The following is a 27196-nucleotide window of genomic DNA, read 5'->3' as shown; positions in this document are numbered from 1 at the left end:
GAAGACAGTTATCCTGCTTCCGTGGTTTGGAGTAAAACTCTGTGGATGTGCTTGTTAAACAGTTAAGTGTGTCAAAGATATGGTGACTCTGGTTAATTTTTGTTGTCATAATTTTTAAAAATTTATGAGGTAATTATAGTCATGTACAGCGTATGTAAATGACACGTTTGCTTAATAGTATTTCCTCATCTTTCAACCCTTTAGGAAGAACTGTTGAAAGCCATTGCCTGCGTGGTGACAGCTTGCAGGTAAATGTTCCTTCAGTGAAGATGCCATTTCTTACACTGCACCTGAAAGCTGCAGCCTTTATTAACTGTTGTGATGCTTTTGTATGGATCCTGCAGTGCAGAGCTGGAGAAGCCTGTGCCCAGTCAGCCTGGCACCAGTGAAATCCTCCAGGCTGTTCTGAAGGAGTGTTGCAAAGAGAATCCCAAATACAAGATTGCAGCAATCAGCTGTGCAGGGGATGTCTTAAAGGCCACCAAAGAAGACAGATTCCAGGAGTTTGCTGACATTGTCATACCTCTCATCAAGAAGGTAATGATCGCCATATCCTTTCAGGTCTGCTTTATACTTTAAAAAAATAAAAAAATTTAAAAAAAGGAAAGAAGGAAGAGATTTTCCTGTGTCCTGTTTGCATATTTTAGGAGGATTCATGTAGCTGCAAATAGCAGAAAAATCCCCAAATACCATGGCTTCACACAAGGTAGACATTAGTCTCTCACAGGAGAGTTTAGGGAGTCTGGCTCTTTGCAGCTCCCGGCTCTGCCTTCCCTGGGGTGTGGCCATTGTCTTCACGGTCCACCGTGTATCTGCATTCCAGGTGGGTGATGGCAGAGGAGATGAAGAAAGGATGAAGGATCAAAGTAGGTATGTCAGTTCTCTCTTAAGGAGAGTTCCTAGAAGCTGCTACAGGGCCCTTTCACTTCTATCCCACTGGCCAGTGCTTAGCCGGGTGGCCACACCTGGCTGCAGGTGAGGCTGGGAATAGTAGTCTTCATTCTAGGTATCCTTTTCCCCTCCATGGGAGAAGGGTGGCTGTTTTTTATTTTTTTTAAAAAAACAAAGCAGAATGATGAGTTTATTGCAAGGGTTTCATCCAGCGAGCCGGGAACCTCAAGGCCGTGGGAGCGGTGAGTTCCCGAGAGTGGTGTTGGAGTGGGCGAACAGTCCCTGTCTTGCTGCTGATACGCTCTGCCTTGAAAGCGTGTGCTGCAGCCACCCCGGGCACCCCAGAGTGAAGATAGACTCTGCCACATGCTGGGGGACTTTGATCAAAAGCAGACTTTGGTTTCATTTGGAAAATGAAGTGCTCGTTTTTAAAGGTTGGGCACTGGTTCAAAGAAAGAAGAGTATGGTTTACCTACTTACTTTTTTGTGAAACATGAAAATTTTTAAATAGCATTTTCATTCTGTTTCTTGTGTTGCTGCTAATTTGCTGTTGTAAAAAAGCTGTTTAAATAATTTCTGTTAAGAGGGAGGGGATCTGGGGATATGTGTATTCATATGGCTGATTCACTTTGTTGTACAACAGAAACTAACACAGTACTGTGAAGCAATTATACTCCAATAAAGATTTGTGAGAAAAATAAATTCAAAGTAAAATAATTAACTATCAAAAAAAAATTTCTGTTACATACATAATGATAGTGTATGACTTTGGCAGTCTGTATCATCAGCTTGCTGGACAAGTCACTTCTCTGCCTGTTTCCATATCTTATTAAGAAGGAATTTCGATTTAGATTATTACCGGGTTCTTCCTCCTTTAATTCTGTGATTCTAATGCAAGTCTTTTTTATGTTGTGCTCAAAATACTACATATATGGTATTTTTTTTTCCACCTTTGCTTACAGATTCCTTTAGAGGATTTCCGAAATTTATTGGAGAGGTGTAGTACTCCTGTTACAAAATCTTTTTACAAATAGGAAAACTCATGGTAGAGACTGTAGCATTTAATTCTTGGTTAACATCTCCTACTCTGGTACCCTGATTGTTTTAATAGTATGCCTGTAACTTTGAAGGAAAAAAAATTAAAATTTGCTTTCCTTTTTTTTGACATGTCCTAGAACTCACCTGAATGCATTGGAGTCCAGACAACCAAAAATGAAGATGAGAATGAGAAGGAAAAGGAGCTCCAGCTGGAATCTCTGCTGGGAGCCTTTGAGGGCCTGGGCAAAGCCTGGCCCCGAAATGTGGAGACCCAACGTAAGCAGCAGAACCTGCCTTTGAAGAAGTGCTGTGGCCAGGGGTTACTTCATGACAGCGAAGGAGTTCCGTGTGACGAGTTATAGCTGCCGTTTCTTGTAGAGCCAGACTGATTAACGGCAAGAATCATCCAGTATAAATTTTACTCCTACGTTGGCAGATAATCTCATTGACTGTTTGTTTGCTAGGGCTGCTGTAACATATAGTACAACAGACTGGGTGACTTCAACCAGGGAACTGTATTTTCTCACAATTCTGGAGACTAGAAGTCTGAGATCAAGGTGTCAACAGTGTTGGTTTCTTTTGAGCCCTGTCTCCTTGGCTTGTAAATGGCCGTCCGTGTCTCTGTGTCCAGTACGTTCTTATAAGGACACCTGTCGTCTTGGGTTAGGGCCCACCCTAATGGTCTCTTTAAAACCCTGTCTCCCAACTCAGTCACGTTCTGAGGTACTTGGGGGTTAGGATGTCAACATGTGAGTCTGTGGGACACAGCTCAGCCCATAACAACCATGATACATTTTATGTAGATAGTTTGACTACAAAAAGAATTCTTTCACTCTTCTTTATGGTGCTGTATTCAGAGGAATCCACAGAACTTATTAGTGGGGTCTCTTCATCTCAGAATTAATGGCCTTGTTGCCAAACCTTCAATAAGCAAATGAAATCTGTATTTCCCTGAGAAACTTGAAACTTTCTGAGAGTTTTTCAGAATTGAACATATCTTTCCGAAGGATTAAGTAAATAAACAGTAAGCCTTTACTGTTGGATTGGGTTGTAGTTAGTAGGAGTTTGCCTTGTGTTGGTTCCTGCAGGGCATCCTACATCTTAATATTCATGAATGTTATGAAAAGTATTGTTGGCTGTGATTGGAGGTTTCTAAAATCAGACTTAAAGGTTGTCTCTGAGCCTTGCCATCCTTTGTGTGAACTTCAGAAAGTATATTTGCTACGTATAGAGAGGGTTTTCCAAAAGATACAGATTTGTAAGAGGCCTTATTTCTTGGTATTATGTTATGGACTGCAGTGGAAGTCCACTTATTTGACATCATTAGGACTACTAACTTTTGCTTGATAGGTGGAAGAAGTTAAAGTAGGGAATTATATAAAAAGATGATACATACACAAAGCAGTTTTAGTATAAGGAGCAGAAATGTACCTTTGCTGGATTGGTTGTCATCTGGGGGAATGGCCAGGGCCTTTGAGGATTTGTTCCACACTGGCTTCTCGTATACATCTTACTCATAATGTATCAGTTTCTCGTTTTGTATCTTTATAGTGGAGAAAGAAATTACAGTCTCTTAGGAAGCAATTCAAGTGCAGAGTTCTAGATTTTTTTACCCTCATCCATCTTTACATTTGTGAACCGTACTAAATTCCGCAGCATTTAAAAAATAACTACTTTGTTGAGTTTTATACTCCTGTTTCATCACTTAGCATAATATTAATTATATAATTCTAATAACAAGTGCAGTTGGCATAACAGGTTTGGATAAAGCACCGTTGACTCTTGCTAAGCCTACAGCATGCAGAAGCTTGTGAGCCTCCAGAGTTCTGCTCTCTTTGGCTGTCATTCAGGGTGTTTTATGGGGAAAAGGCAGTGTGGTTTAGACTCTGTGTCAGTTCCTTAGAAAAGGCTGTTGCCTTGACAAAGAACACTTATGAACAGATATATAGGATTTTGGGGGGGGGTGTTTCTGATCAGGGAAGTTTGTGGGAATTGGGCATAAAGTCATGCTGAAGTGTTTCCGAAATGTCATGGCTTTAATTAAAGGCATTTGTTGTTTTAATTTTTCCTCTCCCCTTCCCTCTCTCTCTCCGTCTATCCCTCTCTGTCCCTGTGTCTCTCTGTCTTCCCCTCACTTGCTCTGTCTCTTGCTTCTTCACATGCTCTGACCTGCTCTGCCCCATTCCTTTTTTCCAGGTTGTTATCGTCAAGAGCTTTGCAAACTGATGTGTGACCAGCTAAAACTCAGCACATGGAAAGTGCAGCTGGGAGTCCTACAGTCAATGAATGCCTTTTTTCAGGGGTAATTTGCTTCATAGTTCAGTCATTTATTTAACCTTCCCCTACCCCTTAGCATTTTATGTATAATCAGTGGAATTTTTCTCTTTTTTTTTAACATCTTTATTGGAGTATAATTGCTTTACAATGCTGTGTTAGTTTCTGCTGCAGTGGAATTCTTTTAAATTTTAAAACTAAAAGCTAAAGTGACATCACAAAGCAATATATACAGATAGAAATTGTTTGTGCCAGAAAGGTTTTGGAATGTTTCTTAATAACTAGTATTTGTATCTTGCTTTCTGATTTGTACAGATTAATGCTTTTAGAAGAAGAACATGCAGATCCTGAGGCTCTGGCTGAAATTCTCCTTGAAACTTGTAAATCAATCACCTATTCTTTAGGTGAGTGGTAAATTGACATAGATAAGGAGTGTTCGTTCTAAAGCTCAAGGAGTTAAGCTTCAAACATTCCCTGCCTTGTGCTAGGAACTAAATTTATGGAACAACTACTGAACTCTCCTATTTAATATACTCAATATGTGCCCCCAAACTGGAATGTATTAATCTGGAACTGTAATTTAGGATTTCAACACCTAGATTAGAAAAACCTTTGTGACCAGTATTTTTTAAAAACCTGTACTTGGAAATAATTTCAAACTTACAGAAAAGTTACAATAATAATGCATGTAATACTTGTATGTCCTTTAGCCAAAGTCACCTGTTAACATTTTGCACCACTTACTTTATTACTTGCACTTCTGTATACGTACTTTTTCCTCAACCGTTTGAAAGTATATTGCTTACATCTTGCCCCTTTCCTCCTAAATTCTTCAGTGTGCCTTCTTTTACATACCAACTTTAGATAGTATAACATTGATGCAATATTTTTTAACCATTCATATTCTAGGTTTTCAGTTGACTCAGTAATATTCTTTTTTTTTTTTTTTTTCGCGGTACGCGGGCCTCTCACTATTGTGGCCTCTCCCGTTGCGGAGCACAGGCTCCGGACGCGCAGGCTCAGCGGCCATGGCTCACGGGCCCAGCCGCTCTGCGGCATGTGGGATCTTCCCGGACCGGGGCACGAACCCGTGTCCCCTCCATCGGCAGGTGGACTCTCAACCACTGTGCCACCAGGGAAGCCCCAGTAATACTCTTTATATAATTTTTTCCTCTCCTCCATTAAGGAATCCAGTCCGGAATCATTTAGTGAATTTAGTTGTCGTATCGTTGTAGTCTCCTTTAATCTGGAACACTTCCTCAGCCTTTCTTTGTCTTATGTGACATTGACAATTTTGAAGAAAAGCCTCCCCCTCCCCACATTTAAAACTAGAATGTTTCTCATTTGGTGTTTGTCTGATGTTTCCTTGTGATGAGATCCAGGTTATGAATTCCCAGTAGGGCTGCTCTATAAGTGATGTTATGTCCTGTCACATCAAGAGGCACACAGTGTCCACCTGCCCTCGTTGGCAGTGTTAATTTTGATTACCTGGTCAAGGTACTACTCAATTTCCTCTGCTGTATGGTTACTATTTTTCCCCCTTCTGTCTGTTAAGCAGCCTGTGGAAACACACTTTAAGACCATTCAGATAACCTGCTCCTCATCAGAACTGGGTCTACTAAGCAGTCTGGGAGAAGACACTTTAAGCCCATGCACATATACGGCTCCTCTTCAAAGTGTCTCTTCTAGACTTAGCATGCATTGATGGGTTTTTCCTGAACCAGCTTTTACTAAGATGATTGTCCAACTCTAGCACTTCTTCCACATTTACCATTTGTGACAGTTGGCATCCTCTCATAAGCAAGGTCCCTCCCTCTCTTGAACTCTTTATTTATCTATTATCCATATTGATTCATGGATTCCTTTATTTTCCCCTTTGTTTATAATTATTTTCCTTAATTAATTTGTTGCTCAAATTATCCCAGATTTGGCCAGTGGAAGCCTCTTCGAGCTGTCTCCTGTGTCCTGTTGCTGTCTCGCCACCATTCTTTCAAGCATTTGCGTACTTCGTAGCATGACAGCCTGTTATAAGCTCATCTTTTGCTTCCTTTGTCTTGGGTCTGGTTGAGTGTTAGTTTTTTCAGTAAACAGTTTCACTGTGAACAAGATGCAGTGTCTAGAGTAGACACCAAGGAAGCGTATTTCAGTTGTGATTCTTGGAGGTAGCCACATGCCTTTGGATAAATAACTGGCAGCTGAGAAACTAGTCTTTACGGGGTCGGGTCGCAGCCGGGTGTCCTGAGTTGGCCTTACCCCTGGGTGATGTAATGTTCTTGGGTAAAATGAAGAGGTCTTGCAAACCTAAAGACCTTTCTTAGGCAACTTCTAAAATGGGTCCTTTAAATATTGCCATTTGTTACGGAGATTGGTATATTTGGCTGACAGCTTTTTTTTTTTTAAAGTAAGGAATGTGGACATATAGCACATTTCAAGTATTTGATGATAAATTGGCTAAGGGAAGCTTACTTAGGAGCACATGTATCTTTCCCTGAATTTATAATTTCCGAACATCTTTCTTTCGGTAACACTAACTTAATCTTAGATGTTCTGTTTGTAAGGCATATAAAACAAATAATGTGAACTATATGATTTTCTTCCTAGAAAATAAGACCTACTCATCTGTGAGAACAGAAGCTTTATCTGTGATAGAATTGCTGCTTAAAAAACTTGAAGGTGAGTTCTTGATACTTCTCACTGGAGGACAGGAAAGCCAGGAGACTTTATGGCATAGGTTTTAGCATATACTCCAAAATGTAAATTAATATATTTGTACATGGAAGTGGAATATACATAGCTAAAACCTTCCAATTTTATGAAGTGTTAAATTTGGTACTCTTTTATTTTATATACTTTTAATGCATTATGAAGCTGTGGTTATCTCAATGAAGTTTTGGTTTCCATCGTGAATCTTGAGTTAATCTTGGTTAATTACAGCAAGAGGCTGACAGTGGCAGAACAGAGCTCACTATACACGTGTAAATAAACAGAATGACACACTGAAGAGTGGAGTTAGGAGAACATTTAACAGTTATCTACCTGAGTTATCAAATTTGATAGCAGTTTTCGTAATCCTGTTTTTTTTTTTCTGTTTTCCTTTTTCTAAACCATCTTACAAAGAAGCAGATTTCGTCTAATGGTCTGTTCTATCACTGGTAAAAGAAGACTGTTAGCATTTTCTCCAGTGGTGTATCTGTTACTGATTTCAAAAGGAGGCCTCTTTTCTTTTTTCATTTCCCTCTTTTTATTATTTTAACCACGTGGATGAAGAATGGGGAATGTGGAACACTTTTCTCTAGAGCATTGTGTATCTGCTGTTTCTCCTTCTGTCTCTATCTTTGCTTAGCAATTAAAGCACCTCTCAGGGCTCCATAAAACAGGCCGTTTAGACTCAGCGACACTACATGTGTCATAATCCCTTTTTTCCTTGTTGAAGTAGAAGGGCTAGACACTTAGATATATCTCTGAATTCTCACAGTTTGCCAAATATGTATGAATATATTCTAGATGAGGAAAATGAAGCTAAACAGTGAGATGACTTGCGTGAAACCACATCACCAGGAAGTATCAGAACCTCATAAACAAGGTTTAGGATCTGATGTACTTTATGAATTTCTAATATTTTGAGTATGCCTGTAGTTCTCTGATGCTTTTCTTAAAGGAGTAATAAAGTGTCATCTGTTCAAACTGGCTTTGCAATTATGAAATTTATTGAGGACTTTTTTTTACTGAGCATATCTTACAAAGATATAGTTAGCTCAATTGCTGAAGTAGCTTTTTTGTTACTGTGTGCCCTGCCTCGATACTTCCTGCTTCCCAGCTGGCTTCAGGCTCCCTTCATTCTCTTTGTCCCACCAGCTCTGGGGACAGAGGATGAAACTCCCTGATTGGCCCTCAGGTTATTGTCAATAATTAGGCTTGGAGACAACTCTTAAACCTGTGATCATTATATACAGAACTGTTACCACGGGGTTGCTTTGCATTTATTTTGGGGATAGGATGTGTGGAAGAAAAGCAGAAAGAATAGTTTTGGATTCTCTGCTTGCTTCTTCTGTAAGGATTCTTTTGTTGCTCTTTCTCTTTCCATTCAGAATCTAAACAGTGGGAAAGTTTGACATCTGAATGCAGAGTGCTCCTGATTGAGTCTTTAGCAACTATGGAGACAGACAGCAGACCTGAGCTGCAGGAGAAAGCATCGTTACTGAAGAAAACACTTGAAAATCTGGAATAAATTAGAAGGGGAAGAAACAAACAAGTGCCATGTTCATTGGGGGTTGAAATGGTGGTATTCTCTGTGGGGGAAAGTAAAGATTAATCTGTAGCATGCATCATTCCTTGGCTGAAATAAAAAAAAAAATGCCTTAAATTTTGTTCCTTATTAGCTTTATTTTACTTGATGTTTTAAAAGTATCTGGGCTGAATAAACTAAATGGAACCTTGGATATTTGAGAGGTGGTTGTAGGTGAAACTGACAGAAATAGCTGTTGAAAGAGCTAAAGGTGTTAATAAAGGAAGAGACAAAGTTGCAGAGGAAGCTGCATAAAAATCTTAGAACTGCATCCAAATTTTAAAAAGTTATTTCAGGAAGGGGCTGTATCGACTACTTAGTTTAACCCCCTTCTTTACATCTGAAGAAACAGGTTATGAGATGACGTAGCTTCCTTGCGGAGGCCTGCGCCGAGGCTGGAACCTGTGTGATGGATGACCTGCCCAGGACACTTTCTTTTACAACCTGCTGCTAATCAGTGCTAACCCTGGCCTACCTGAGAAACTCCCAAGATGAGATGGTACAGCAGTCCTGGCACCAGAACTGAACTGACCCATTATGTAAGCACCACTGGATTCTTGAAATTCAGAAGTTGAACATTGTCTTGTCATTTGTTTAGATGATTGGTTTTTAGAAAATGATTATCTACCAACCTTACAGGTTGAGAGGGAGGGAAAATTTGGTCTCCATGTAATCGTCCTCCTTTTATAAGCAGATGAAGGTAGATTAGGACAAGATTGTTCATTTTGTCTCTTACGTATTTTGCAAAACACAAACCAACAACGAAATCGTGACTGCTTGGTTTAGACCATTTATAATCTCAAAACTGTAAAGACAAATTAAAATTTTCTACCCACTTTTATGCTTGCAGTCACGACTATGGGATAGAAAGGAAAGCATTTTAATTAGCCGTCTGGGAATAACCTGATACCATTCAAAGTAAATAACTGCAGCTGTAGGGTTTCTTCCTTTCCTTATGCTGCTCAGGCCCCTGCCTGAGGATGTGGGGTAAGGGGAAAAAACAAATTTAACACAAGTGTTTATTCAAGTAAAAGGAGAACTCTCTAGCTCACCTTGGATTACAAGCACAAAATTGGCGTACACTCAATACTGACCCCTTACTGACATTAACACCAGGGTGGAAACTCCGTGTTATTATTTTTTGTGGTCTCTATTAACCAAAGTATTTAAAATTTTCTTGACTGTGACCCATAGTAAAACTAACTTTTTTTCATCATGACCCAGAGCAATGTGTGTGGGGTGGAGGGGAGGGAGGGAGGGAGAGAGAAACAAAGAATGAATATAAAATCTTTAACTGAAATAAAATGTTTTGTGAAATGGTACATACTATGTGTGACCTGCTTTGATCCCTCCCCGCCAACTCCCACCACCGTTTTGAATGCTCTTTCAGACCCACTAAATTCATTTCCTGACTCATAAATGGGTTGTTATTCAGTTTGAAAAACACTGCCATAGATAGTACCTAAACCTAGCTGCATATGCTATGTTCTGGGGTTGCTTCTGTTTGGAAGAGGGGTTTACAAATGAAAATTTAAGTGTTTATTACCAAAACATCCTCTTAGCTGGTACTAAATATAATTGTGAGTTTTAGTAGCATCATGAATTTTAAGTAAACTATCGTGGACTTCCACTTGAGAGTGGTGTTTGCTTGGGGAAAAAAAATCAACTCTGGGTGTTTTTCAGAAAGCTTACGTCCTCATAGGACTTGGTGTTTTCCAGATCAGTATTTCCCCATCCATGAAGTGGTCTCTGACTTTCATTTACAGTACCTGGGATATTCTTCCTAGGCAAGAGTGCCATGTAGGTCAGGTATTGTTGGAAGGTAAAAGTGTAAGGGCAAGAATTGTGCTCTTGGCCTGTATCAAGTTTAAAACCTCATCAGATTTTATGCTTTTTAAACTTTTTGTTATTCAATATTGGGAATTTCCCATGGTGCTGAGAGAGGTGCTAAGATACTTGAACCTTAGTGCTTAGTGCTGTTGAATTTATTTGTTTTAGTTTTCTAAGCACATTTCTAAGTTTTACACTTAACTGCCTTCATCTTGACCAGCCAAGTCATTTGCACAACTAGTAACGTTAACTATGGTCTCCCAATGCAGCTTGTGTTGGTGTGCATGGGCACACGTATTTATTTAAAAGAGTTAATAACTGAGAGTTTGTCATTGTGGAATGTTGATATTAGTGAACAGATGGCAAAAGGACCCGTGAACATTTATGTCTTTGGCCTTCATTTTCCAAAGCTATGTGGAACAGATTTTTATTATTTTTTTCCCTAGGAATATTCAGTGCTACTTGTCATATAGGCAACTGATTTAGAGAGTCTACTGAATTCCTTATTCCTGGAATATATATCGTCACAAATTTATTGATATGTGAAAAGGAGGTACCTGAAATTTGGCAATTGGAAATCAAAACAAAGTATCAAATTGTCTTTTTGGTGATAAAGAGCAGCCATTTCTTTAATTAATGTTTGTGTCTAATTTACAATTGCCGGTGTGTCTGCCTGTAATACAGTGTACCTGCGCAATAAAACTGATTGCCACCAAATCCCCACTGCTTTACCCTTCCATCTTTTACTTGTGTATTCACTAATGAGAAGAGAAAAGAAAAAAAGATGTGACCTTGTTGGTCTGTGCTCTAGTAGCATTTGCACTGTATGAACACTGTCTGCCCGTTGGGGGAAGTTTCTATCTGCTGCTGCCACAATATATTCATGCTGCTTGTGAAGTACAGGGAGTTATTTTGACATTGGCACTCATTGTAATGTACAAACTGTTGTTAAATGGATGTATATGTAACAGATTTTTGTATTTTATATGCAAAGTCTTCATAGAATCCTCTGCAATATGTACTAAGCTAGCTAAGCATGTGGTAGTCTTGAAAGGAAAACTCCTTCCCATGCCCAAGAAGATATTAAGTGGTAAATAAAAGCTGCATGATCAGTTCTTTGAAGTGGTGCATTAATTTTTACTGGTTCTCTGGGAAAATAGTTAACTTCCAAGGCATTGCCTGCTTATACTTTAAAGACCAAAAAAAGCCCTACTGCGTGCAGTATTCTGAGCTACTTCTACCAAACAGAAATTGTTGGCTTAAGTGTCTGGGAGTTCCAAGGCAAAACACAAACAGAGGCAAGGCACCTGAATAATTACTGTTAAATGCTCAGAGAGAAGCAATCATTGAAAGATTGGATTTTTTGATATAGGTAATCCCTGATGAACACATAGAAACAACAAGCAGTTCTGCTTTTGGTTAAGATTAACATACATGGCTATGCACATAAAACATCAGAGCTCTAGGTACATCCTATGTCGTAAATAGCCAAACAGATTTTAGGCTGTGGCTTTTTGTCCGACATCTCAGCGAGGCGCAGTGGTAGCAGCTGCTCTCCCGGCTTCGCTGTGTCGCCCAAGGACGACAAGAAGAAGAAGGATGCCGGAAAGTCAGCCAAGAAAGACAAAGACCCAGTGAACAAATCTGGGGGCAAGGCCAAAAAGAAGTGGTCCAAAGGCAAAGTTCGGGACAAGCTCAATAACCTAGTCTTGTTTGACAAAGCAACATAAGACAAACTCTAAAGAAGTACCCAACTATAAGGTTCTAACTCCAGCTGTTGTCCCTGAGATACTGAAGATGTGTGGTTCCCTGGCTAGGGCAGCCCTTCAGGAGCTCCTTAGTAAAGGACTTACTAAACTGGTTTCAAAGCACAGAGCTCAAGTAATTTACACCAGAAATACCAAGGGTGGAGATGCTCCAGCAGCTGATGAAGACGCGTGAACAGGTCCCACCAACTGTATATTTTGAAAAATAAGACTTCATTAAATCAAAAAAAAATTATTTTTAGTCTGTGGAAGATATGCTTGAAGGTGAGAGATACCTTGCTTTTTCTCTCATAGCAGCTAAAAAGCCTAAGCTGCTCCCTTCTATGCTTTTCCTCCTTTTTCCCTTCAAGCTAGTACTAGATTATTTGATTAGAATAACAATTGGTTTTTAAAAAGTGGAAAACCCACAACTAGAAATATGAAAATCACTAAAGGAAAAATCTTATTGGTAAAGGCAAATATACAGTGAAGATAGTAAATCAACCACATATAAAGCTAGTATGAGCATTAAAAGATAAAAGTCGTAAAATCATCTATATCCACAATAAGTTGAGGGATACACAAAACTGTAAAATATGTCAAAAATAGTAAACGTGATTAGCTCTAATAGTTTTCTCATAGCATCTTTATTATAAAGCAGAATCTAACACACCATTGTAAAGCAATTATACTCCAATAAAGATGTTAAAAAAATGTAAACGTGGAGGCGGGTAAAAATGCAAGGATGTTAAAATGCATTCAAACTTAAGGGACCTGCAACTTAATCACACACACATATATATATATATATATATATATATATATATATATATATACACACACACACACACACAGATTGCTATATATAAACCTCATAATAACCACAAACCAAAAATCTGTAATAGATACACAGAAAAGAGAAAGAAATCCAGGCATAATATTAAAGATAGTCATCAAATCACAAGGGAAGAGAGCAAAAGAAAAAGAAAGGAACAAGAAAGCTACAAAGACAACCCCCAAACAAAATGTCAAAAGTACATACCCATCAATAATTACTTTAAATGGACTAAATGCTCCAATTGGAAGACACAGAGTGGCTGAATGGATACAAAAACGAGACCTATATATATGTTGCCTACAAGAGACGCCAGATCTAAAGATGCACACAGATTGAAAATGAGGGAATGGAATGAGGTATTCCATGCATGTGGAAACGAAAAGAAAACTGGAGTAGCAATAGTTACATCAGAAAAATTGACTTTAAAACAAAGACTGTGACAAGAAACAAAGAAGGACATTACATAAGGATCAAGGGATCAATCCAAGAGGAGATATAACAATTGTAAACATATATGCACCCAACATAGGAGCACCTCAATACATAAAGGAACACCTAATACATAACACACCTAAAACACCTAACATAGGAACACCTAAATACATAAAGTAAATCTTAATAGATATAAAGGGAGAAATCAAGAGTAACACAATAATAGCAGGGGATTTTAACACCCTGCTTAATAATTTTCATATATAACGTACAGCAGTGTTAATTATATTTATATGTTGTATTTTATATTCCCAGTACTTATTTAACTCATAACTGTCAGTTTGTACCTTCATTCAATTTTCCTACCTCCCAGCCCCCACCTCTGGTAACTACATATCTAATCTCTTTTTCTGTGAGTTTGTTTGTCTTTGAAGTAAAATTGACCTACAACACTATGTTAGTTCCTGGTGCACGGCATAATGATTTGGTATTTCTGTACATTACAAAATGATCACCAGGATAAGTCTAGTTACTATCTGTCACTGTACAAAGATGTTATATTGTTATTGACTATTCCCCACACTGTACATTTTATCCCCATGACTCATTTATTTTGTAGCTGGAAGTCTGTACCTCTTAATCTCCCTTACCTGTTTCTCTCATGCATCCAACTCCCGTCCCCTCTGGTAACCACCTCTTTGTTCTCTATATCTGTGACTCTGTTTTTGCTCTGTTTGTTCAGTTGCTTTGTTTTTTAAATTCCACATGTAAGTGAAATCATACAGTGTTTGTCTTGTTCTGTCTGAATTATTTCACTTAGCATCATGCCCTCAAGGTCCATCCATGGTGTTGCAGATGGCAAGATTTCATTATTTCTTAAGACTGAGTAATATTCCATTGTATTTATATGTATATATGTGTGTATATATATGTATATATATACATATACACACATATACGTATATATACATATCACAACTTCTTTATCCATCTGTTGATGGGGACTTAGGTTGCTTCCATATCTTGGCTCTTGTAAATAATGTTGCAATGAACATGGAAGTGCATATATCTCTTTGAGATAGTCATTTAGTTTTCTTTGGATATGTTCCCAGGAGAGGGATTGCTGGATCATATGGTAGTTCTATTTTTAATTTCTTGAGGAAACTTCATACTGTTTTCCATAGTGACTGTACCAGTTTATATTCCCACCAACAGTGCACAGGGTTCTCCTTTCTCAGTATTGATTTTTTTTTAATAGATGGTGAAATGTTCTAGGATTGATTGTGCTGATATTTGCATGACTCTGTGAATACACTAAAAAAAAATCACTGAATTGTACAATTTAAATGGGGGCAATTGTATGGTATATGAATTATATCTTAGTAAAGTTGTTTTTAAAAAAAGACAATCCATTGTAACTGGGTCATTTTAGAGTATTTGTAAGTTATAGATAACGAAACATGTACTGATTATTTTTCCATACACACTATTTGTTAAAATATGTTAATAAATTGTGTTCCCTAACAAAATGAAGCACAAGATACCTCTAGATACCCATTGAAATGGCTAAAATCAAAAAGAGCTACAATACCAAGCATTGGCACAGATGTAGAGTAACAGAATTGTCATATATTACTAATGCAGTTTCAAAATGGTACAGCATCTTTTTAAAAAAATAAATTTATTTATTTTTGGCTGCAGTGGGTCCTCGTTGCTGCGTGTGAGCTTTCTCTAGTTGAGGCGAGCGGGGGCTACTCTTCATTGCAGTGTACGGGTTTCTCACTGCAGTGGCCTCCCCTGTTGTGGAGCACGGGCTCTAGGTGTGTGGGCTTCAGTGGTTGTGGCATGTGGGCTCAGGAGTTGTGGCTCACAGGCTCTGGAGCGCAGGCTCAGTAGTTGTGGCTCACGGGCTCAGTTACTCCGTGGCATGTGGGATCTTCCTGGACCAGGGCTCGAACCCGTGTCCCCTGCATTGACAGGCGGATTCTTAACCACTGTGCCACCAGGGAAGCCCCCTCGTACAGCATCTTTAAGAAACAGTTTGGTATATCATATGAAGTTAAGCATATACTTGCATTATGACCCAGAAATTTTACTCAAGAGTATTTACCCAGGAGTAATAAAATAAAAACCTATGTTTGCACAAAAACTTGTAAGTGAAGAGCAGAATTATTCATAATAGCTCAGAATTGAAAACAATTCAAATGTCTATCAACTAGTGAATAAACAATTGTGACAGATTTATACAGTGGAATACTACTCAGTAATGAAAAGAAATGACAAATACAAATATAAAACATTTTGCTAAGTGACAAGGCTGCATATTATATAATTGTATTTATAGGAAATTCTAGAAAAGGAAAACTATAGTGACAGAAATCAGATCAGTAGTTTCAGGCATGAGCTCAGGGGAGACTGACTGCAAATGGGCACAAGAGAACTTCTTAGTTGTTGGTAATATTCTATACCTTGATTATGGCCATAAAACAAATTATGGCTCTCACTTATTTAAAACAGCTCCCCATTGTCCACAAAATTAAATTTAACCTACTTAATCTGGCATAAAAACCATTTATGGGGCTTCCCTGGTGGCGCAGTGGTTGAGAGTCCACCTGCCGATGCAGGGGACACAGGTTCGTGCCCTGGTCCGGGAAGATCCCACATGCCGCGGAGCGGCTGGGCCCGTGAGCCATGGCCGCTGAGCCTGCACGTCTGGAGCCTGTGCTCTGCAACGGGAGAGGCCACAACAGTGAGAGGCCCGCGTAACGCAAAAAAAAAAAAACAAAAAAAACAAAAAAACCATTTATGATGTTATTACTGCCTAGTCTTAACAACTTGTAAGTTTATGCTTCTGCCTGACTTTTGTCAATCAAAACAACTTTCAGATGCAAGAGTGTGCTAATCTAGAAGTTCTGTGTTTAGAAAATAAGGCTTCTTGAGACCTCCTTGTTCACCAACAATTCCAGTGTGTGCTTGGAATCTTTTTTGAGTCATCTGGGGAGAAGCCTCCATGGGCCCTCTACATTTCTGCTCACATAATTCCGTCATGAAATGTATACAATCTGAGTGCTTTTAGGTGTTCTTTTTTATATGTAGCTCCCAATATTACACTTTAAATTTCTTGACAAAATAACTTTCTCTTTGAATCCCTAAAGAATATTTACTCACAGAATGTATCCTATCTTTTAATTGATTTTACCGAGGCTTTTTAGTCTGAGATCAGCTCACCAGTTCTGACCGCAGCTTGAATAAACTCCTGCCTAAAGGAAAAAAAGTCTCAAAATCCAAAATCCTTACCAAGTTCACACTACACAGTCTCTCACAAATATTACCCTTAAATAGTCTGAATTCCTGACCCAGACTCCGTGGGATATGAGAAAATGGCTATTGTTTTACGGCAATAAGTTTTGGTTACTTTGTTATGTAGCGACAGGGAACTGATGATACTTCTGATAGTAAATTTTCATACCATGTTGGGAAATCACTTAAAATCTACTAAAGGTAGGCTTCCCTGGTGGTGCAGTGGTTAAGAATCCGCCTGCCAATGCAGGGGACATGGGTTTGAGCCCTGGTGCAGGAAGATCCCACATGCTGCGGAGCAACTAAGCCCGTGCGCCACAACTACTGAGCCTGTGCTCTAGAGCCCGTGAGCCACATCTACTGAGCCTGCGTGCCACAACTACTGAAGCCCGTGCACCTAGAGCCTGTGCTCTGCAACAAGAGAAGCCACCTTAATGAGAGGCCTGCGCACTGCAACGAAGAGTAGCCCCTACTCGCTGCAATTAAAGCCCGTGCACAGCAACGAAGACCCAATGCAGCCATAAATAAATAAATAAATAAATAAATAAATATATAAAAGCTAGAGTAAATATTAAAAAAAAATCTACTAAAGGTGACTTAAGCGTGTTCTATCACTTATTGCTTTCACTCCTAAGTATAAACTCATGCACAGACATGAACCAAAAGGTACACGTGCAGGTTTGTAACAACATTAGTTGAAGTAGCCAAAAGGTGGAGCGAGCCAATTAAAATGTCTAACAACAGAACAGTGGATAAAGTATGTTATGATCATAAAATGGACTATCATATAGTAATAAAAACTGGACAAACTGCAGCCACGTCAACGTGGATCTTGCAAGCATACTGTGGAGGGAAGGAAGCCAAACATACCACAATGCATAATCTGATGGCATAAAATCAGCAGGTAATGTTCTGTGTGTCCTCGAGAAAAATGTGTATGTGTATTTGTATATTTTGTTGGGTGGGTGTTCTATAGATCGTGTGAAATCTGGTTGGTTTATAGTGTTGTGCCAGCCTCCTATATCCTTGTTGGTATGCTATTTAGTTTTTTTTTTTTAACCAATTATTGAGAGTTCAGTATTAAAGTCTTCAACTATTACTGTTGAATTGTCTAGTTCTCCCTCTTATTCTGTCAGTTTCTGTTTTGAGTGTTTTGGGGCTCTTCTTTTCAGGTGCATATATATATTTATTTTATTTAGGCTTTAAAAAAATTTATTTTATTTATTTTATTATTTTTTAAAATTTATTTACTTATTTGTTTTTGGCTGCATTGGGTCTTCGTTGCTGTGTGCAGGCTTTCTCTACTTGCGGCCAGCGGGGGCTACTCTTCGTTGCGGTGCATGGGCTTCTCATTGCCGTGGCTTCTCTTGTGGCTCGTGGGCTCTAGAGCGCAGGCTCAGTACTTGTGGTGCACGGGCTTAGTTGCTCCGCGGCAAGTGGGATCTTCCTGGACCAGGGCTCGAACCCGTGTCCCCTGCATTGGCAGGTGGATTCTTAACCACTGCCACCAGGGAAGTCCCCATATATATATTTATAATTGTGTGTCTTCTTGATGGGTTGCCCTTTCTATCATTACTAAATATGGGCCATATTTTCCTGTTTCTTTGCATTCATCATATTTTGTTGTTGAAAACTGGACATTAAAAATAATATTTGTGGCAAATCTGGAAATCAGATTCCCTTCCCATTCCAGAACTTGTTGCTGTTGGTGTGTTCTATTTTAGTGATTTCCTGAACTAATTCTGTAAAGTCTCAATTCTTTTTTTTTTTTTTTTTTTTTGCGGTACGCAGGCCTCTCATTGTTGTGGCCTCTCCTGTTACGGAGCACAGGCTCCAGACGTGCAGGCTCAGCGGCCGTGGCTCACGGGCGCAGCCGCTCCGCGGCATGTGGGATCTTCCCGGACCGGGGCATGAACCCGTGTCCCCTGCATCGGCAGGCGGACTCTCAACCACTGCGCCACCAGGGAAGCCCCAAGTCTCAATTCTTTATTGGACCTGACCAATGAAGTCTCTACTCAGTTAGCTGAATGGTCAGCTAATGACTGGACAGAGATTTCCTTGAATACACTGCACCAAGAAGCTCCCCATTCTGGCAGCTACTCCTGTTCCCCCATTAGCCAAAGCTCAATTATCCAAGAATAATAATAGAGAATAGCTAAGACCAGCCAACACCCTATAATTCAATTTGAGCTATCACTTTTTTTTTTTTTTTTTTTTTTTGCGGTACGCGGGCCTCTCACTGTTGTGACCTCTCCCGCTGCGGAGCACAGGCTCCGGACGCACAGGCTCAGCGGCCATGGCTCACGGGCCTAGCCGCTCCGCGGCATGTGGGATCTTCCCAGACTGGGGCAGGAACCCGTGTCCCCTGCATCGGCAGGTGGACTCTCAACCACTGCGCCACCAGGGAAGTCCCTATCACTATTTTTATATAGATCCTTAGTCTTCCCACCCAGACCCTCAGGGCTCAGTCCGTCTTCCACCCTTTGTTGAGCAGCTTCACTACCTCATCGTAGATGATGAACACGAGGGCCACGTCCAGGCAGGTTCGGCCCTGTAGGGGGACGATGCCACTGTAGAACGCTTTGAGCTCCTCATACCTCAGGACCTGCGAGCAGCCGTCCGTGTTCGGTGTTGCTCCGCCTCCCGGCCCTGCATCCGCTCTTGACCTAGTCCAGAGGCGTGTTCCCAAAGACGCTGGCTGCGCTCGCGATAGCTTGAAAACCCCGTGATCAGCAGTTTCCCGGGCTCGCCAGAGTTGGGCCCTGGGTAGCAGTTGTGCAGGGAGCTTCTGACGAAGAAGCGGACGGCCCGCTGGGATCTGCCGGCTGGCGGCCCTGGTAAGTCCTCTTCAGCCCTTGTTCCCGAACAATCTCCCTGACCCCGTGGAGGAATCCTCTGTACTGTGGGTTTAGGGGAGATCTGGTCGTGTATGAACTTCACCTGGATGGTCTCCCTGGGCGCACAACCACCACGGCCTCGGCCTTGCGGGCACCCAGGCCACACAGCAGCACACGTGCTGTCCAGCGGCCCCTGGGCATCCTGCGCGTGGGTGCTGAGGGATGCGACCATCTGGACGTGATGGCTGCTTTGGGGCTGGAGCCGTAGAGTGGGGAGGAGGCCTCGGTGCAGCCCGGTGCACCAGGACGGCCGACCTGCCATACTCAGTCCCAGTGCCCAGGGACCCGGCTGTGCGAACGCGCGTAGGGCTGCACCTGTATCATCATGTACCCGGTGGGGAAGGTGATGCAAACTGCGATCCGGCCGCTAGGGAGCCTGTGGGGACCAGGAACCCGCTCCTGAGAACCCCGCCGCCCCGCCTCTGCGGACTTTGCTAAGTCTGAGCCGCTGGGAGGCCTAGCCGGTCCCCACGCTCCACCTCCGTTTTCCTGGCGAGGCACGGCGGGGTGACACACAGGTCAAGGCCCTCCGGAGTGAACTTGTAAAAACATTTATGATTAGGCATTTAGGTGCCCCAAATATAGAAATATTGTGGAGATTCTTGCAGCCATTGATAATTCAGTGACTAAAAAAGTTTAATATTTCTGTAAGAAAAATACGTTAGTAAAAAAAATATTAAAAATTTTTTTATTTTATTGAAGTATAGTTGACTTACAATGTTGTGTTAATTTCTGCTGTACAGGAAAGTGATTCAGATATATATATATATATATATATATATTCTTTTTCGTATTTATTTCCATTTTGGTTTATTGCAGGATATTGAATATAGTTCCCTGTGCTCTACAGTAGGACCTTGTTGTTTATCCAGTTTATATAATAATAGTTTGCATCTGCTGATCTGAAACTCCCAATCCATCCCTCCCCCACCCTCCTTCCCCTTGGCAACCACAAGTTCGTTCTCTATGTCTGTGAGTGTGTTTCTGTTTCATAGATAAGTTCATTTGTGTCATATTTTAGATTCCACATGTAAGTGATATATGGTATTTGTCTTTCTCTTTGTGACTTACTTCACTTAGTATGATAATTTCTAGGCCCATCCATGTTGCTGAAAATGGTATTATTTCCTTCTTTTTTATGGCTGAGTAGTATTGCATGGTATATATGTACCACATCTTCTTTATCCATTCATCTGTCAGTGGACATTTAGGTTGTTTACATGAATTGGCTATTGTGAATTGCGCTGCTATGAATATAGGGGTACATGTATCTTTCTGAATTACAGTTTTGTTGGGCTATATGCCCAGGAATGGGATTGCTGAATCATATGGCAACTCTATTTTTAGTTAGAAAACATATTTTTTAATGAACTATTTAAGGATTAGTTGGAGGATAAGTCGCCCCTTTAATAACAAATACTTCAGTATTTAACAACAAGAACATTCTCTTACATAACCACAGTGCAGTTATGAAGATCAAGAAATTTAACTTAGGGACTTCCCTGGTGGTCCAGTGGTAAACAATCCGCCTTACAATGCAGAGGATGCGGGTTCAATCCCTGGTCAGGGAACTAAGATCGCACATGCCGCGGGGCAGCTAAGCACACGTGCCACAACTACTGAGCTCGTGTGCCTCAAGGAGAGAGCCCACGTTCCACAAACTACAGAGCCCATACGCTCTGGAGCCCACACGCCACAGCTGGAGAGAGAAAACCCGCATGCCACAACTAGAGAGAAGGCCGCACGCCACAACAAAAGATCCTGCATGCCTCAGTGAAGATCCTGCATGCCACAACTAAGACCCAACATAGCCAAAAATAAATTAAATAAATAAATAAATCTTAAAAAAAATTTTAACTCAAAAAAAATAAAAAGAAAAAAGAAATTTAACTCTGATACCATACTGTTATCTAATTTACAGCCCATATACCAATTTTGTCCATTGTCCTAATAACGTCCTTTAGAGCTGAGTTTTTCCTGTTCTAATATTCAATGCTGGGTCATGCGTTGCCTTTAGCTGTCATGTCTCTTCAGTCTCCTGGAATATTTCCTTAGCCCTTTTGTTTTTCTGTTTCTCGACCTTGACATTTTTGAAAAGTATAGGCTGGTTATTTTGCAGAGTATCCCTCAATTTAATTTTGTCTGGTTTTCCCTCATGATTAGGTTCAGGTTATGTGTTTTTGAGAGGAATCCCACAGAAGTGATACTGTGTCCTCAGTGGAGGCATGTGGAGTCAGTATGTCCCATTATTGGTGATGTTAAGGTGGCTCTCTGCTGTAAAGATATTATCATCTTGTTTTTGAAATTAATAAGTAGTTTGTGGTGAGATACTTTGACATTATGTAAATATCCTGTCTCATCCAGCTTTTACCTATGCAACTATGATATTTACATCTACCTACTGTAATATTTTACCTATGATAATCTATTACTATAACAACTTGAACCTTGATTGATGATTTTCTGACTATATCATTCTTCTATGTTTATATTTTGGCATCCTACTGTAAGGCAGACCCCTCCTTTCCCCTCCCCTCCCCTCCCTCTCTTCCTCCCTCCCTTCCTTCCTTCTAAAAGAATTCATGCATTCTTATTTCAGTCTATGGACTATAATCCATTTTTACCATTAATTATTTTGATGCTCGAAATTATCTGTCCCAGACCTGACCAATGGGAGCTTCATCAAGTGGGCTCCTATCGCCTTTTGAAATATCCCAGTTGTTCTTTGCATACTTCCTTATTTTCTAGTGCAATAAGGTACTCCCAGCTAATCTTGTCCTGTTCCTGCTCTAGCCTTGGCATCAGCCATTTCTCTAAGGAGCTACGATATGTTTCCTATTAGTTGAGAATTGCATTCATTTAGAAACCAAGGTGTGGGTGGAGGTGTTCCGTTGCTTAAACGCCCTCTCAATATGTGTAATTGAATAAAAGTTCTGATCACTTGTTGGGACAAGTGACTTAACGAGTAAACTTTCTTCCTTTAATCTCTGAAAACTAGAGAGCGGTTTCACAAATGAAAAAAATACATGTCTTAGAATTCTAAGGATACCTTTTCTCTATATACTGTTAAGTATTCTACACTGTAATCTTTCAAGAAAAAATCTTGATATAGCTAGCTTGGACAGGGAGGAGTAGAAGACTCTGTTTTTATGAGTTCTTTGAAATTATTTTGGGGGAACTGTGGTTCACTCTGTCTCAATTTTTAAAAGTTTGATATAATTGGATCTTTGGGACATTATCCCTGAAGGAGCTGAAGTTTCAAACCTGTGCGTATTATAGCTGCTGAACTATTAATTGTTCAGGGAGAACAGGTGTTTCCCCCAAACAACAGATGATTTAAATTTACATAGTATTTCAGTTGTTATACTTTGGTATTTTTAGTTACTGAGATAACAGTCAATACTTTTTTTTTTTTTTTTTTGCGGTACGCAGGCCTCTCACTGCTGTGGCCTCTCCCGTTGCGGAGCACAGGCTCCAGACGCGCAGGCTCAGCGGCCATGGCTCACGGGCCCAGCCGCTCCGCGGTATGTGGGATCCTCCCGGACCGGGGCACAAACCCGTGTACCCTGCATCGGCAGGCGGACTCCCAACCACTGCGCCACCAGGGAAGCCCAACAGTCAATATTTTTGAAAAAAATGAATTGCATTGTTGACTTTCACGTAATATGTTTAACATTTTTAACATGGATGCATTCATTCTTTCTTGCACATAGCTAACTTTATGAAATATATCATAAACAATATTTTAATTGGAATTTGTGACAGGGAATTGAATTTTTCTTGGCTACTATTTCTAAACAGTGGAAAATATCAAGGTGCAGGCAACGGGGCTGATTTTTCATTCTAAAAAAATTGTGGGAGTGTCCTGTGAAGAGCTTCAGCGCACGTCCCAAGCTAAGGTGTCGGCTCAGCCGTTTCACGAGGAACTCTGGTCTGAAGGGCAGGGGGCAAGGCTTCTGCACGGGGCCCGCTATGAGCAAGTGAAACAGACTAAGCACAAAGGGAAAAAAGGTGATGGGCTAGGCTTGAAGTCAGACTGCCAGATTTATGTCCTTTCCAGAAGAAGTGTGGATCCTCTAGCAACAAGAGGTGTGAAGAGAGAGGACCTTCAGGATGGCGGAGGAGTGAGACGTGGAGATCACCTTCCTCCCCACAAATATATCAAAAATGCATTTACATGTAGAACAACTCCTACAGAGCACCTAGTGAACACTGTCAGAAGACCTCAGACTTCCCAAAAGCTGTGTGGCTGACAGGATCTTGGTGCTCCGGCTGGCTGTCAGGCTTGAGCCTCTGAGGTGGGAGAGCTGAGTTCAGGACATTGGACCACCAGAGACCTCCCGGCCCCACGTAATACCAATCAGTGAGAGCTCTCCCAGATATCTCCATCTCATCGCTAAGACCCAGCTCCACTCAATGACCAGCAAGCTCCAGTGCTGGACACCCTATGCCAAACAACTAGCAAGACAGTAACACAATAATAGTAGGTGACTTTTTTTTTTTTTTTTTGCGGTACGCGGGCCTCTCACTGCTGTGGCCTCTCCCGTTGCGGAGCACAGGCTCCAGACGCGCAGGCTCAGCAGCCATGGCTCACGGGCCCAGCCGCTCCGCGGCATGTGGGATCTTCCCGGACCGGGGCACGAACCCGTGTCCCCTACATCGGCAGGCGGACTCTCAACCACTGCACCACCAGGGAAGCCCTAAGATAATTTTTAAAGGGAGTTTAATTTCTGCGTTTTCTGGATCTTCATGAGTTTTAATGTATAATAAGAGTATTGCCTGGGTATAATTTTTAGAACTATTTACATACTCACAAAGGTATGGGTCCCAATAATGAATGAAACTGTACAGGGGATGTAATAGTGTTTAAATGAGGTGGGTTATTTGACATGACTTGTAAACTGGCTCTTACATAGAATCAGAATGGGTATCTACAATGCTTCAAACAATGTCATCATTTTTGAAACAAGTGTGTGGACCTCTAAGCTGTTAGCTGGAAAGGACAGAGTTCATTTAGACTCAGAACTTCATAGGTGTTAGTATAAAACTCATTTATTTCTTCCTTTCAACATTCCTCCTCTTCTTCCACTGAAGATCATTACTGGTTTTTATTTTTACGAATGTGCTTTCTTTTCCTCATTTATTTGACTTTTTCTAATTAGTGCTCAATAGCTTATTCAATGTTATTTCATATTTTTCATTACTTAGTACTTTCAGATCTTTACTGAAAACCTGCTGTGTGCCAAGCAAAGGATTACGAGCTGAGATTCAAATATTAAATTTGTTTATTCTTGTTTTCAAATTCACTCTTTTCTAAATTTTGTTTTGAAAGAAGGGCAAAGAAAACTGAAGAGACTTCTAATCTAGTGATTCTGCTTTTCAGACCCAACACCAAACTGGCTGAGCTCTAGTTGGTTTGTCTGTAAGTCGCTGACCCACCGCTGAGGGACACAGGCCAAACCTGTTTCCCCTCCTCTTAGATTGATAGATACATTGTCCTGTGATTTCTTATGGTAAAATTGTGCTTATAATAGCGAAAATAAGTTCGAAAGTGTTTTCTTAACTCAGTGAACATTATACTTTATCCCTCTCTTTGTGTCCTCAGATGAAATGAATAGAATAATATTAGAATAACTACAGGTAAAAGGAAGCAAATGCAAGGCGAAAATCTCACCAGTTGGAGTTTTTTTTTCCTGGAAGGTTTTTCTAGATACCCAAAGTTAGAGATTGTTCTCTTCGTCTTCAGCCTTGTAATGTGTCTGATAACCCTCTTGGGCAACAGCACTCTTATTTTAATCACTGTCCTAGATTCATGCCTTCAAACTCCCATGTACTTGTTCCTTGGAAATCTCTCTTTCATGGATATTTGTTACACATCTGCTTCTGCTCCCACTTTGCTGGTGAACTTGCTGTCATCCCAGAAAACCATCATCTTTTCTGGGTGTGCTGTACAGATGTATCTGTCCCTTGCTCTGGGCTCCAGGAGCAATGCCTGTTCCTGGCTGTGATGGCGTATGACCATTACGTGGCCATTTGCAAGCCGCTGAGATACCCCATCATCATGAACAGGCAGGTCTGTGTGCAGATGGCCACTGTCTCCTGGGTGATGGGCTCTCTGATAGCCCTGCTGGAAACCAGCTTCGCCCTGCAGATACCCCTCTGGGAATTTCATCCATCACTTCAAGTGTGAAATTCTGGCAGTGCTGAAGCTAGCTTGCACAAGGTCATTGGTCATGGACACGATCATGCTGGTGGTCAGCGTGCTCCTTCTGCCCGTTCCAATGCTCTTAATTTGCATCTCTTATGTCGTCATCCTTTCCACTATTCTGAGAATCAGCTCAGCAGAGGGAAGAAACAAAGCTCTTTCTACCTGGGGTGCTCACTCAACTGTGGTGTTCTTGTATTATGGGGCTTCACTCTCCATGTACCTAAAGCCTTCTTCGTCAGGCTCACAAGAAATAGATAAAATCATCTCGTTGCTTTATGGAGTTCTTACCCCTACGCTGAACCCCATAACTTACAGTTTATATGCTGTGAAAAAGTGCTGGGCCAAATATACTTGCAGCAAATACAGGAAAATCTCTGACTGGGGGCCTGCGGTTTCACCAGGGGTATGCTCCTGGCAGAACTCACCAGAGAGATTCAAGACAATACACTCACCCTTAGAACACTGACTTGAACTTGAGTTCTTTCATCTTACAGCTGTGAGATAGGTGTATACAGAGTGATTGTGTGGGCGATAATAGGCTCCAATTTGCATTTAGTAGTAATTTCTGTCTTTTCCGTCTTATGCTTGTGAGAAGTTTGGGGCTATAGGGTCATCACACATTTGCTCCAGAAGGAAACTTGTATGAATTTAGAGTCAGTGAATGTTGGTGCAGAAGAAACTTGTCTATCATTTCTGCCTTAAATCCTTTCCAGAATGAGGTGAGAGCATAAAGAAACAAAGAAACAATAGACATTGGCCTTGGTTACTTAAGCGAGAAAACAGAATCAGTGAAACAGAATCAATGAAAAATTAAAAGACTTGCTCAACATCACAGCTGTAGGACCAGAACTGCAACCCTTATCCTTTGGACTTCTTTGCCAGAGCTTGTTCTACACACTGAGTGGCTCCCTAATTACCCTTCCTCATTCAAAACTCCTCATTAAAACTCTTGACTCCCTGAATAAGGCAGCAATGCCTACTTGATTTGCTCAGCTGTCAACCTTGCTTTTCTAAGCACCTAGATACTTGCACAAATTGTATGCATTTCTATGCCAGTATACCACCCATACACTAATTAGGTCTTTTTTTAATGTGTGTTTGTCTTTTTTTCTTCATTGGATGATTGACTTCACAAAGTCATGGGTTCCTGTTATTTTGTACCTTTTGTTTACCGCAGTCATCCGGTAAACTAATAAATTTATAGCTTTCAACCAATTTCTTTATTTGAAAAGTAAGTACCATTTGTGAAAATTATGAAGAAGAAACAGCGTGGGCAAGGAGGTCTATTGCTTTGTTAATATCCAACAATTACAGAGACTATATTTACATTTGTTGTTTTAAATCTTTTATCTGTATGAAAATATTGCTTCTTAAAAATGCAGATTCTGGGTCCCTACTCTCAGATGTTCTGATTCAGTAATAATCTAATAGTTTCAGATTATTCTGATAATCTGCACT

The 27196-nt window shown here is 40.6% G+C and overlaps 2 protein-coding genes and 1 pseudogene across 10 annotated transcripts in view; 2 read left to right on the top strand and 1 right to left on the bottom strand.

The window, feature by feature from the left end:
* Window positions 1-11433, top strand: part of ECPAS (Ecm29 proteasome adaptor and scaffold) — a 101594-nt gene extending 90161 nt beyond the window's left edge. For 8 of the 9 annotated variants that reach the window (XM_033427463.2, XM_033427460.2, XM_033427465.2 and 5 more), the window contains 7 exons: window positions 205-248; window positions 345-537; window positions 2067-2205; window positions 4126-4231; window positions 4519-4607; window positions 6805-6876; window positions 8292-11433. In XM_033427463.2, the coding sequence (XP_033283354.1) occupies window positions 205-248; window positions 345-537; window positions 2067-2205; window positions 4126-4231; window positions 4519-4607; window positions 6805-6876; window positions 8292-8431 (783 nt within the window). In that variant the 3' untranslated portion in view covers window positions 8432-11433. Of the gene's footprint in view, window positions 1-204; window positions 249-344; window positions 538-2066; window positions 2206-4125; window positions 4232-4518; window positions 4608-6804; window positions 6877-8291 lie in introns of those variants that run through there. The other variant, XR_007477857.1, reaches the window with a different exon arrangement.
* A 7179-nt stretch (window positions 11434-18612) lies between these two features.
* On the bottom strand, window positions 18613-20014 carry LOC101270524 (tricarboxylate transport protein, mitochondrial-like; annotated as a pseudogene).
* A 5164-nt stretch (window positions 20015-25178) lies between these two features.
* On the top strand, window positions 25179-26204 carry LOC101270780 (olfactory receptor 2K2). Its single transcript, XM_012532781.1, is given in 3 exon segments — window positions 25179-25511; window positions 25514-25689; window positions 25691-26204. Coding segments are annotated over 3 exon segments (1017 nt in total). The 5' UTR covers window positions 25179-25184.
* Window positions 26205-27196: the final 992 nt, after the last annotated feature.

The sequence above is a fragment of the Orcinus orca genome, chromosome 6, assembly GCF_937001465.1.
Source record: "Orcinus orca chromosome 6, mOrcOrc1.1, whole genome shotgun sequence".
Taxonomy (NCBI): domain Eukaryota; kingdom Metazoa; phylum Chordata; class Mammalia; order Artiodactyla; family Delphinidae; genus Orcinus; species Orcinus orca.
This window is presented reverse-complemented; position numbering and strand designations above follow the sequence as displayed.